The 13,863-nt window shown below is 38.6% G+C and overlaps 1 protein-coding gene across 1 annotated transcript in view; it reads right to left on the bottom strand.

The window, feature by feature from the left end:
* GFPT1 (glutamine--fructose-6-phosphate transaminase 1) overlaps positions 1-13,863 on the bottom strand; it is a 69,038-nt gene that overhangs the window by 19,367 nt on the left and 35,808 nt on the right. The window contains exons 10-14 of the mRNA XM_057557943.1: positions 12,246-12,409; positions 10,897-10,992; positions 6,310-6,407; positions 4,356-4,476; positions 3,125-3,282 (exon numbers count right to left, since the gene is read on the bottom strand). Of these exons, the coding sequence (XP_057413926.1) occupies positions 3,125-3,282; positions 4,356-4,476; positions 6,310-6,407; positions 10,897-10,992; positions 12,246-12,409 (637 nt within the window). The remainder of the gene's footprint in view (positions 1-3,124; positions 3,283-4,355; positions 4,477-6,309; positions 6,408-10,896; positions 10,993-12,245; positions 12,410-13,863) is intronic.

Below are 13,863 nucleotides of genomic sequence, written 5' to 3'. Positions count from 1 at the left end.
GCTAATGCTCCTTACCTTCCCAATAGTTAAATTAGATTCCCTGTTTCCTCTTGCTGCACCTCCCAGCTACCAGGTGCTCATACATTCCTCCACAGCTACCTGTCCCTGTGCTCCTATGTGTTCCACTGGCAGACTGGAATTTTTTTCCCCTTAGCACTAAAGTGGATTTGCAGTCCCTTGCCTCCAGTCTAACGTTCATACCTGTATTCTAAGTTCCAGTCCTTCCCAGTCTACTTCTTTCTACTGAAGTTTACTTTTCAATAAACCAATTAATCACAAAATATACTATCAGGACAGAGGGAGAGACCCAATATCTTGGACTCCTGGGATACCTAAATTGTTTCCAATCCAAAATGATCGGATAATGAGTATTCTAGTTCCTCCAACCCATAACTAAAAATGTTATTCTACAGAGTATGCTTCTTTGTTTGGACTTAATACATCTCAGCACTGGTTTTTAAAAGCAAATATTAAACAGAGTAACTTTAATGCACATATTTTTCCTATTGCATTCAGCTTAATTTCCAATTTCATGTTTTTCATCTCATCAATACATACCAGGCAACCAATTATGAAAAAAATAAGCTACACCTCATATTTAGAATTACTGAGGTTTGAAAGAATTTACCAGGACAATGCTGACTCTGAACTTTTCAACTTGGTTTTACTTTTTATTCAGCCAAAAATAAAAGTTATATTGGTTTATTTTTTTTAAAAAATCAACAAAAGTCAGTACTGTGGTGAAATTCTAAACACCTGCAATAACATACAAGAATTACTGAGTCTGCACAGTTATACCTATCGATTTCTACAGAAATATCAAATTGTCTACATTCAAACATTCTGAGAAGTTTAATAATATCTCTCTAACCTTGACAGTTTTTCAGGCAAAGTTGGGAATTAATCATCAAGATTATAGAATTCTTATGCTAGCTCTATCACAGAGCCCAGGGATCAGGATCAATTAGAATTTCTTTCATCACCCATTAACATATAAACTTATATTTGCCATTCAGAAATGATCTATAACTAAACACCCCAAAACTTTTAAATAACTCCAAGCCCAGAATGTCTATGGCAGTTAAGGAAAACAAAATTACTTTAGAACCCAAGAAAAATTAAACTAAGACTAAGCTGCCATAATTCTAAAATTTTTCAGGGAGTCATTTTTTTAAAGAATTACAGTATATACTATAAAAAGATGCTTATTTTCCTATACAAGATGTACCATTGGAAGAACCTGGGTAAAGAGTACATGGACTTCTCTACTATCTTTGCAACTTCCTATAAATCTATAGTTATTTCAAAACAAAAAGATTTTAGAAAAGGACTTGCAGAAAAAAAAAAAACTACTGATACAAATAACACATGAAAAAATCTCAAAACGTCATGTTAAATGGAAGAAGCTAGATACAAAAGACATGTATTATACAATTCCATTTATAAGAAATTTCTAGAAAATGAAATAATATAGCAAGAGAAAGCAATACTTGCCTGAGGCTGAGGCAGAGGGGTAGGAGTGGGAATTGACTGGAAAGGGGGACAAAGGAACTTTTTCAGGTGATTAAGTCTTCTAAAATTGGACTGTGGTGATAAACAGCCAAATTTACTAAAACCATATACACTTAAAATTGGTGAATACTATGGTATGAAAATTATACCTCAATAAAACTGTAGAAAAAAGGTTAACGGCAGAATCTAGGTGATGGGTATACAGGTATTCATGTAAAATTCTTTTAATTCTGCTGTATGTTTGAATATTATAATAAAACATTGAGGAAAATTTAAGTTTTCATGAATGATACAATTAGAGATCAAAAGAACCCTGCATTTCCCCTGGCAGCTCACAGATCAAGAAAGATTCAGTAAAAAGATAAGTCAATAGCCTCCATTCAGTGGTATGATCCCACATCACACACATGCCACACTGAAGTCCTTGCTTCAAATGTGTTTGAATGAAGGGTCTGGGATTCTAATCCCTGATCAAAGCTGTCTGTCTGGACACTGTTCCAAGAATCCACAAGCTGCTGCTGAGGGCAGCTGTTTATTCATTCAGGCACAGAATGGAAACCCAAGCACAAATATCTTACATGTTTTAATCACCACATGGAGAAAATTCAGGCTTCAGTTTTTTGTAAATTATAGTGTTAGCAATATCAAAGTAACCAAGAAACAAAAACCTCACTCAGAATTTTTACTTAAGAATTATAACTTTTCCACAAAAAAATTCCCCATGAAGTTCTTTAAATGGAAAAACAAACAAATGTGGTTTGTATATGTTAACATCATCTTCCCTTAATTAAACTCAAATCCACCAAAACCTAAGCATCTTATTCAACAATCAGTAAGAAATATTAGACTTAGGCAGAAAAAGACAAGAAACTGAAATTTTGAAACTATAAAGAGTAATATATTTGTGGAGAACATCTTTTGCATTTATACAACTTTCTAAGATTCCTATTTTTATTACTAGTACTAAATTTATGCATACCGCAATTTCAAAGAGGAAAGTAGTCTCACTAGGCCTTAAAAATGAAAATGAAGGTGCTTTTAAATCTCCATAGATGTATATCTAAAGAGAAACAGATATTGTCATATAATACTCAATTTATTTTTTTTAAATAGCCAAATTTTATACCAAAAGTGTACTCCTCTTTACAAACTTTCAAAGGGAGTGTGTATATTTTGGCACATTTATTAGGATAGTATAAACCTGTAAATAAAAATGTCAAAAATTATTAGACTTAAGCTGGGTGTTTCTAATTTGTTATTTTTCTAATGCCCTACTATACTTAATTAAGAGGGGGCATTATACTTACCACATACCCCACCTCACACAGCAGGAGGAATATAAGTGTTGAATGTGGAGAGTCAGAAGAGACATTTGCAAAATGAGCTTTACGTTACAAACGTTTGTCCCTTTTAAACTCTTAAGATGAGTGTGAGGAAGGGGGACAACAAGTGTTTTATCTATTACTGACCCTTAAGGCTTACGATAATTACGATTAGTAAACAATATGAATTCTATAAGTGCTAAGAAATGAAATATAAGATAAAGATTAGTCTGTTTCACCAACACTATGATTATGTAAGTAATCACATGAGAACTAAGTCAAGAACTTACCTTTGTGCTGGCCACCCCAATCTCGGGCCCAGCATTGATGTGAACTCCACAGTCTGTCTCTCTTGATATGGAACTGCCAACCGTGTTTGTGATCCCAACAGTTAAAGCTCCTCTCTCCTTGCAGTACCGAAGACCCATCAGGGTATCTGCTGTCTCACCTGGGTAAAAAGGAAGACAAAAGTAACACACAGAGCAGTCAACATATGCTGTTTTTTAGATGCAAAAACAGAAAACTGACTACTCTTTCAACAATATCATTTGTTTTATTATTTTTTAACTGAAGTATAGTTGATTTACAGTGTTTCAGTTGTACATCAAAGTGATTCAGTTATACATATATATTTTTTTCAGATTCTTTTCCATTATACGTTATTACAAGATACTGAGTATAGTTCCCTGTGCTATACAGTAGGTTCTTGTTGTTTATTTTATATATAGTAGCGTGTATCTGTTAATCCCAAATTCCCAATTCATAGCTCCCTCCCTTTTCCCCTCATTTGTTTTAAATAAAATTTAAAACAATAAATTTGTAAAACTTTTAATAATAGGATCCTACTTCTTAGGATCATCTTTCCTTCTTTGTCTTTAAAAATTCAGCTCTTCTGAGTGTAAAATGTGTTGATTTTACTAACTCATTAAGAATTCCATAACATCGGGCTTCCTTGGTGGCGCAGTGGTTGAGAATCTGCCTGCCAATGCAGGGGACACGGGTTCGAGCCCTGGTCTGGGAAGATCCCACATGCCGCAGAGCAACTAGGCCCGTGAGCCACAACTACTGAGCCTGCGCGTCTGGAGCCTGTGCTCCGCAACAAGAGAGGCCGCGACAGTGAGAGGCCCGCACACCGCGATGAAGAGTGGCCCCCACTTGCCGCAACTAGAGAAAGCCCTTGCACAGAAACAAAGACCCAACACAGCCAAAAATAAATAAATAAATACAAAAAAAACAAAACAAAAACATAACTCTATGGTCATTGCTCTTCCTGCTTCCCTCTCCTCTTCACCTGGAAAACCTTTAAGAACCAATCAAATGGAAAATGCATGTTGCCCTCCCCTTACTCTTTCTAAAAAAAAAAAAAAAAAAAAAAAGAATTCCATAACATCAAAATAAACCTATATTTGTCAAGTTATCTGCAATAACCAGTTTATTTTTAAATATCAGTTTTGCCAACATATGCTACAGTTGTTAGAAAGAATGACTTTCCTTTTCTTTAAGTCTTTAAAATTAGCATACCTGACTGACTAATGAAAAAGCAAACATCATCTCGAAAAACCGGGGTGTTTCTATCCAGGAAATCACTGGCTAGCTCCACCATAACAGGCAACTCAGTCAGCTCTTCAAGAACTTGACGTGTCTGCAGAGAAAAGATGACTTGGTCATACAACTTTACATCAAATACTCTTTTTCACTGGACTTCTTCAGACTCAATGTATAGTTTTCACTTTTTCTGATTATAAAAATGATACATAACACAATGTTAGAAAATACAAACAACAGAGATTAAAGCATAAAAAAATAAAATAACCAAAGTCCCACCACCCAGGAGATAAGCACTGTTAATATTTTAGCACAAGTCTCTTTAGACAATTATCAATGTATGTATTCTTATAAGCAAATACACCCACACATATAAAATGTTTTGAGAAGTGGAAAAAGCACTGTTCTGAGTTAGCTTGTATATTAACTCTAACTTCCCAGTTCCTAATCTTTAAATGACAATTCATATAATACCAAATCACTGAGAATTTCAAATGATATAATAACAGATGTATCATAAACACTGAATGAAAAATTAAACACTTCAGAAATACTATGTATTCATAAAGAATGCTTTTTCTCAAAAAAAGTCAATATACTTTAAAAATCTTGTTTAAGAAAGCTCACTATTTTCAAACTCTGTAGTATGGAGGGTAGAGTAGGGGGTAGATAACCTAGCTAGAATTAATTCAAGGACACTATTTTGTATGCTAAACCACACAGGATTTCTAATATTTGTTTGTTCACTATAGTAGTCTCAGCATCCACCAGAAAACCCAAAACAAAACAAAACCCTTACATCTTCTCAAATTAGAGAATTCTAACACAGCATATATATAATTTATACCCCACAATTCAGGCTTAGCATTGGATGAAACATTTAATCAAATTTTGTATTTCTGAATAGAGGGCTCATTCAATAATAGATCTAAGCCACCATTAAATTAGGCAATCCCTTAATTTACACTAATGTCTTTAATTCATTCTTTTTTTTCCAGTGCTCAAAACAATCACTTTTTAACAACTCTTCCCTTCAAAACTGCACAGACTTTCCTTTTTAGGACCATGTAATTTGGGGCGGGGGGTGGGGAGGGGAGGGAGAAGGGGGTGCTTTAGAGAAGAAGAAAGCCTATTGAGATGCAAGGGTTGAGTGACCAGCTAGTTTCACTCACTCGTCAAATGAATGGCTCCCACGAGTATAGATAATTAATATTTATGCCCCAGCAAATAAAAAAATTACTGTCATGAACTTTGGAAATCAATCCTAAAAGTAGAAACTGAGTGTGTAAGGGTTTTCTCTACTTACAGGAGTTGACATCAACAGCACATTACCTGTCTCTTTACAAGGGAAACTACACGTGGATCTGATTTATTGGACTAAAAGATTGTTAAATTCCTACGCTTCTATACTGACAACCAACACACATCTTTGATACAGAATTTCAGCTTCCAAAATAACAATTTAAAGAACAAAGTGTATCAAAAAGAAGACTTCCCTTCTTTGCAGAAATGTGCCTACCAAGTAAAATCCTGTTGAGGTTCACACAGCCATCTGTCTGGGGCAAGTGAACAATGATACACAAAACCCAGTGATGGCTCTAACAGAAGTAGGCATGCGCTGTGGACTGCAAGGCCAGGATGGCATAAGAACTTTCCACTCTTTGCCTTTCATGAAGTTAGTTGCAGGCGGTCTACCTGTATATGTAAGGACCTTTCTAAAGCAGATGATCCATTGATAAATAATTCCAAGTAGCTATTCAAATTTCTCCCCCCAACCTTCTTGATTTTTGCCGTCACAACATGAAAAGAAAACACGATGTTTTAACAAAAAATAGTTTTACATGGTGTGTTACTGGAGATACTGTTTATCTGCAGATATCTTCTAATACCCAAAATGACAATTAAACTAAAATCTTAAGAAGCCACTTACTGCTACACCAGCATGATAACTTGTTCCACAAGCGATAAGAATCAAACGCCGACACCTCTGGATCTCCTTAATGTGATCCTTCAAACCGCCCAAATTCACTGAAATAAAAGTTTGTGGATATAATTATTTAGGAAAGAACCATATGAAACAGGTAATCGCTTTTCATAAGTGGCCAATGCCAATCTGGGAAACAACACTGCTCTTTTAAAGCATTCATATTCCTCTTAGGAAGCACAGTTCTCTCTCGTTTTGAAATGTAAACTAAGTAAGTCAGAACTTAACTGGCCACCCCCAACTTGTAACTAACCTTCCGCACCCCCTGACACGCCTACACAACTACAGTATCTACCACATCCTACCTTGTTCGGTCATTTTTACATTCCTCTCTTCAGATTAAAAGGTATCTTAAAGGCAGAACTATAGGGACACGGACAATAGATCAGTAGATGCTGGCGGCTGGAGGTGGGGAAAGGGCTGACTACAAAGGGGCTTGGGGAAATTTTTCCAGTGAAGGATCTGTGCTAACTCTTGATTGTTGTACAGGTTGTTTAGGATTATGACCATGTTGTGGAAGTTGGACAAAATTCGCTGAATTATACATTAAGAACAGTCAATTTTATTATACCTAATTATATCTCAGTAAGCCTGCTTGGGAAAAAAATTGTCTTAGTTGTGTTCATTTCCATTACATGCCCAGAACAGTGCCCTCAACACAATATAAACCACTCTCCTCTCAGTCTTTCCCATCTCAGTCAATGCCACCCCGTCCACCTAACGGCAGGGTCATCCATCCTTGGTTGCTCAACAGCGACTGCAGAAGCAAGTCCTGTGAGCCCCACCTTCAAACTGTACCTCTAACATCATCAGCCAAGTCCAACATCCCTCCCCGGGACAAGAGCCGTACTCTCCTAACTTCTATTCTCTACCTCCTAGAGCCTGTTCTCCACACACAGCCAGAATGATCTTTTAGAGGGATTCTTTAAAAACATAAATCTGATCACAAAACCCTCCAATGAGTCTGTCCTCTTTCTGTCTCTATAGCCACGTATGTGTTCTGCTAAGGGTGCCTTGTCTATGGGTCCTTCTACACATGGCTAGTTTTCTACCTGTGAGAAATTTTCATCCAACATTCATTCAATTATTCAACTAATATTCTGAGCACCTACCAAGTGAATATACTGCCCAAGGCTCTGTGTGGCTACCAGACAGTTCGGCGCCCGGCTGAGGAGAGCAGTGAGCACGCCCGTGGGCCGCGTCCTTCTCCATCTGACCCACCGTCAGTCTGTCTACTCTGCCCCTGCTCTTTATCTCCTCCACTCTTTTCTTCTGCCTTAACTAGTTACAAAATGGAACCAAGGTATATGTCTTGCTTTTTATATTTTTGAATAACTTACGTTCTTCCTTTTAAATTTCAATACTGAGAGGGCCAATTGTATTTCTCTATTTTAAGAAACTAGTTAAGTAGAAAATAAAACAACGAAAAGCTTCACTGGCTTCCCAAGTAATTTTGGAATGAAGTCCAAACTCCTTATATGGCCTTCAAGTGGCCACGAGCCCTGCCTCCTGCTTCACTCTGACCTACTCTCCTAGCACGTCTCCTCTCACCCAGGCCACCCCAGCCAGACTGGCATTCTTGCTGTTCCTTTTCACGTACCTCTGCCTCAGACCTCGGCATGTATTGAAAAGACTTGAGGGAAAAGGAAACAACATTAAGAGGCTGGGTAGGGAGTCATGCAAAGGCAAATCCGTTTGGAGATGACTAAGTATAAAGCAGACAGACTATCAGAGAGACTTGTATTTCAGATGATGACCAAGAAGGACAGGGAGGTTAGACAGTGAGATTAGCTGGTCACAAGCGTTTCCCTAAAATTAGTCCTAGCAAATTCCCTGATGGCCGAGGGGCGTTTGGGATAGTTCTGGAAGGAGTCGCCCATGGTCTGAACTGATGCTTTGGAGAGACTCCTACTTCTGGTAAGGGAGACCACTACTACAGCAGGAGTGTCTGGAGGAAAGGGGTGGGATGGAGCGGGAACACCACTGAACACTGGAGGCTAGTCCGGCTCCACAGATGACTGGCGGTGTGACCTTTGGCCAGACTGCAAACTGACAGAGCCTCAATTTCCTTATCTTAACAACAAAAAAGATAACAGCTATCCTGTTTATATTATAGAACTTTTATGAGGAACACATACCATAGATAAAAGTGCTTTTTAAAATCATGACTTTTCAAAGTTTATCTCCTTCTTTTCCCTTATAAAACAAAACTTTTTCCTAACCTTATTTCCATTCCATACCATAACAGTATTTACTGCTACTCTCCCCGTTCTTCCAGTTCAACCACCTTCCACAACCCCCTCTCCCACACAAGCAGATACAGGTCCTTCTTTGGAGTGCTCCTGTTTCTCTCCTGGCCCCCGCTGCCCTCCCATTCCCCACTGCTTTACCCCAGATGGGACAACATCCTTACTGGCGACTGCATCTCAGCCTCTTGCTCCTCCAATGCACACTGGAGACTGGTACCCAGGTCACTTCAGTAAAGCTCTGATCACCCCTGGCTCCTAAGTCTCCTAACAGCTCTGCAATTTCTACAAAGGGAGGTACCCTTCACACTCAACAGAATGCATTCACGGCCCTCCTGGGCAGTTCACACTCAATAGAATGCATTCACGGCCCTCCTGGGCAGTTCCTCTCACCTTCTTCCCTAGACTTACTGCTCTCTATTCCTCTTCAAGTACTAGATGTGGCAGACAAACTGGACTACATATTATTTCACAAACAAATTTCTGATGGTTTTCTACTATCTCCTCTTAGCAAATGCACTCTACCCAACTGCAATGCTCCCATCTCATCTTTACCTATTCAAACCTTTCAAATCCTTTAAACCACCACCTGCCTACTTCATGGAGCCTTCCCTGGCCCCCTGTCCACAAACAGATTCATTCTCTACTTTCTCTAAATTCAACACTAAACTTTAAACATTTCAACATTAAACTGTGTTTCTAATGTCATTTATCATATTTTACCTTTCTTTAAATAGTTAATTATGTATTCATCCCCCTTCTAAGAACCTCAAGGAGGAGACCGCAGCAGAGGTAACTTTCCTACAGTCCCTGATACGTTCAGCATGGTGCTCCACACACCATGTTCACCAGATGTTCAACTTATAATTCAGCCTTCAACAAATCTCTCCTGCTGAGAAAGAGTCTGATGCCTCCAGAAAAGAAAAGTATACAAAAACCACATTTATTCAGAGGATCATTCTCTATCAGTTAGCAGGACGTGACATAAAAGAGAAGGCACTTAATATTATATGTATAACACACAAATTCAGGAAAAGATTGTTGCATACTAGATATAATTTCTCAAAAACTGATTCCTAACACTGAGAAGCTTAGCCCAAAGCTTGTTTGTTAAACTGTTTATTAAACTGGTCATGAAGAATGTTCCATAAATCTGATTTAGCGATAAATAGTTTATGGATACCCTATGACCACAGAAAGTCAATCTCAAACTCATCTCAGCAAGGTGCAGAAACTCCTGTGACACAAGGTCTAGAGAGAACTTCCAGAAGCAAGACCAGAGCTGCACTGTCACCCCACCTTAAACAGGCAGGAAGGTACAGGTTATCCCATAAGGCGTTAGGCAAACACCTGGAAAACCTCTGGGAAGTTCACACTTCACTCATTTATAAACTGAGAGAGAAAACCTAGGCTGAACAGATACAAGCAAGCTTCCCAACAAGGGGACCAGGTCCCATTCTTCTGAGAATTCAGTGTTCAGAACAGTCCCTGGTACATAGTAGGTGCCCAATAAAGGATTTTTGTACTGAAAAGAAGTTAAATGTTCTTAATGGTACACTGAAGGACTTTTTTTTTTTCTCCAGGAAAATCACCCTAATAGTCCCATAACTGACAATTTTCAAATGTGACTTTCTAGGCATTTTTTATATTTTTCATAACCATTTTAGAGGTATGCCACTTACCATAAAATTCACCCTTTGAAAGTGTATGATCGTGGTGTTTAGTATTTCAGAGTTGTGCAACCATTACCACTATCTAACTTTAGACTTTCATCACCTCCAAAACACCCGTATCCATTAGCAGTCACCCTCCACTCCCCTGTCCCTTCAGCTCCCGGCAACCATTATTATTATTCCCTTATTTTTTATTGTGGTAAAATATACATAACATAAAATTTACCGTTTTAACTATTTGTAAGTGTACAATTCAGTGGTATTAAGCACATTCACATTGTTGCGCAATCATGACCATCACCCATCTCAGAACTTTGGCATTGTCCCAAACTGAAGCTCTATACCCGTTAAACACTAACTCCCCATTCCCCCCTCTCCCCAGCCCCTGGTGACCACTAATCTACCTTCTGTCTCTACAAATCTGACTAACCTAGATACACCCCATATCAGTGGAATCACACACTGAAGGACTTTTAAAAGAGGACCGGGCTCCACTGATGGCTGGCAGCCATAGTTATTCTACAAGGCTATAAAGGACAATGAACCCGATAAGGCTGTCAATGTCAACCCCCATGAGAGACTTTGAAATAATAACATAATTCACATGTAATTACCAGTATAGTCATCAAAGTTGACTCTTCCTCTCATTGTGTTCACAACTGACTCTGGCTGCTCAAAAATTTCCTTCTGCATAAATGAACTGAAGTTGCCTAAAGTAATATAAATTGTATCATTAAAACAAAAATTAACAAGCCAAAGGATAAGAAATTTGTATTCAACTAAAAGTCTATCTCCTTTAATATAATCTTAGTAAATGAAATGAAACGAAAGGTCATGCAGTAGAGAACAATATTCATATATGACATTTTACCCAATGGGAAGAAAAATAAACAAGGAGGAAAAATACTTTTATTAACTTCATACCTAAAATATGCAATTATAGAAAAACAGGGGAGTGGGACAAGCTTAAGTTTTAGAGTCAGATCTAGGTTCAAATCATGATTCTATCTTTTAATAGCTAACCAGCTCTGGGAAATTCCTTAATCTGTAAAATAATCTGTTCTAGCAGCTATTTCATAGCGTGGTAGTGTGGATTAATATAGTAAAGACTTGACATATAGCCATTATGCAATAAATGTTAGCTTATTTTTCACCACAACCCCATCAGAAAGGAAAATAAAAACCACAATCACCATAATCATAATAGTTAATAGTAGCAAACATTATGCAGAGCTCACTAAGCATGTCAGACACTGTTGTAAGGGCTTAATCCCCAAAACAACCTTAATGAGGTAAATCCTATTATCCCCATTTCACATATGAGAAAACTGAAGCACAGAGAGAATAAGAGAGGAACAAAGAATAGAACACAAACTATGTTTATAAAGTATCTTAAAACATCAAGTACCACTTAAGTAATTGATTTCTTTTTTTTTTTTTTTTTTTAAAGATTTTTTTTTTTTATTGATTAATTGATTGATTGATTGATTGCTATGTTGGGTCTTCGTTTCTGTGCTAGGGCTTTCTCTAGTTGTGGCAAGTGGGGGCCACTCTTCATCACGGTGCGCGGGCCTCTCACCATCGCGGCCCCTCTTGTTGCGGAGCGCAGGCTCCAGACGCGCAGGCTCAGTAATTGTGGCTCACGGGCCCAGCCGCTCTGCGGCATGTGGGATCTTCCCAGACCAGGGCTCGAACCCGTGTCCCCTGCATTAGCAGGCAGATTCTCAACCACTGCGCCACCAGGGAAGCCCATTGATTTCTTTTTTAATGTTAGAAACAAGAAACCATGAATTCGTCTGAAGAAGTATTGTCAAAACAGCAGATAATTTCTCCAAAGAATCATCCCCCTTTCTGGGGTTATCCCTTCACTAATCTGTATTATCAGATTCCTACACCAGGTCAGGAAGGAGAAAATATCCTTTCCATCGAGGACACCAAGGTGTAACAGGATAAAAAGGTTCACCCTTCATGATCTGCTGGAGTTCCATCTGGAGGGTCTGCACAGCTCGTCCAGGGTGATCTCCCGCAGTCCGTTTAATTCGATGGATAGAAAGACGGCCGTCCACCACTGCAGCGACATCATCATCCTCGAGAAAGATGACACGATTGGTGTGTTCTATGACAGCACTAAAAATGTTCAAGGAGACAGTACAATCAATAATCTAGGATGATTACTATAAACACAACTATCATTAGGACAAAAGGACCAAGTTTAAATACAAAGTCTATCACCCTGCAATATCTCTGATAACTTTCTGGTTATCAATGCCATTCCCTACAGGGAAATGAAGGAGGGGGGTGGTCACTGCAGACAATGAAGAAAAGGAACTCTGTGTGGCAACCAATTTGATGAGATCAGATAAGAAAGCATGGTTATTTCCTCCTCATCCTACCTATCACCAGTCCTCCAATCATAACTCCTAAATATTTCCCAAAGCTTCTCTCTGTGTCCACCACCACAAACCAGTTCAAGCTACCATCAGCCCTTGGCTGAACTACTGCAGGAACCTCCCAACTTCCACCCACATTCCCTCTAACCTCCCTCCATCCACTCTCCATTTCTGCCAAAATGGACATCAAAAGACAACCCTAATCAAGATTTCTCCCTCACCAACACACCGCTCAACAGCTTCCCTTTAGCTCTCAGGAAAACAGCAAAATGCCTTTACCATGACCCCTACCTCTTTCTCTGGCCTTGTCTCCCACCAAACTTCCTCTCCATTCCAGCCACACTCACACCCAGCCCAAGATCTCACAAGCTGATCCATCTGCAGAGAATGCCTGTTCTTCCCTCCACCTCCTTACCTAATTAACTCCTAGTATCTCCTTAACTCTCAGTTCAAGCACCATTCCCTTAAAGAAATGTACCCATAGGAGGGTTAAGTCACCGTGTTATAAGCATTCTGTAGTTCGTGTCACGGCTGCAATTCTATACTTGGTGACCATTGCCTAAAATTTGTCTCTTCCGTTAAGGAAGCGCTCCTTAAGGACAAGTAATATTTTTATTCTTACCCACCAGTATCTCCTGAGCCGAGCACACGGCTTTGCTGGAGTGTTCAATATGAACGCATGAGTGAATGAAAAGAGGCTGATACACTTCTGCAACTTCCAGACTATTTAAGCCAAAACTGTCAACTCTGTAACAAACCTACCTAATGACAGCAATGACACATCTCAGCACCAACTACATACCCTACATACCTGTAAAATTTAGAAAACAGTGAAGCTTGTTTTCTCACTGAGATAATACATCCCCTGCAGTCGTGAACTGCATGATCATTCATTTTTAGATCCCCTTACTTTCAGGCACAATGAATGATTCAAATACCTGTTGGCGATTTGAGTGATTCCATTTTATCCTCATTACTATTCGAATTTCATTTATAAATGCCTCTAAGCATCCCCACTGCATTTTCTCTCAAAATGTCCTAGTCTAATACTATTTCCTATATAAAAGTGATTTTGCTGCCAATTACGTCTGAATTAAAAAGATGTGTCCACGTTGGATTAAAACTACAATATAGGTTAGCAATTATACTATAATTGGTATGCTCCTAAGCCATTCTACTCTCCAATCTAAA

The sequence above is a fragment of the Balaenoptera acutorostrata genome, chromosome 12 (genome assembly GCF_949987535.1).
Source record: "Balaenoptera acutorostrata chromosome 12, mBalAcu1.1, whole genome shotgun sequence".
In the NCBI taxonomy this organism is placed as follows: Eukaryota; Metazoa; Chordata; class Mammalia; order Artiodactyla; family Balaenopteridae; genus Balaenoptera; species Balaenoptera acutorostrata.
This window is presented reverse-complemented; position numbering and strand designations above follow the sequence as displayed.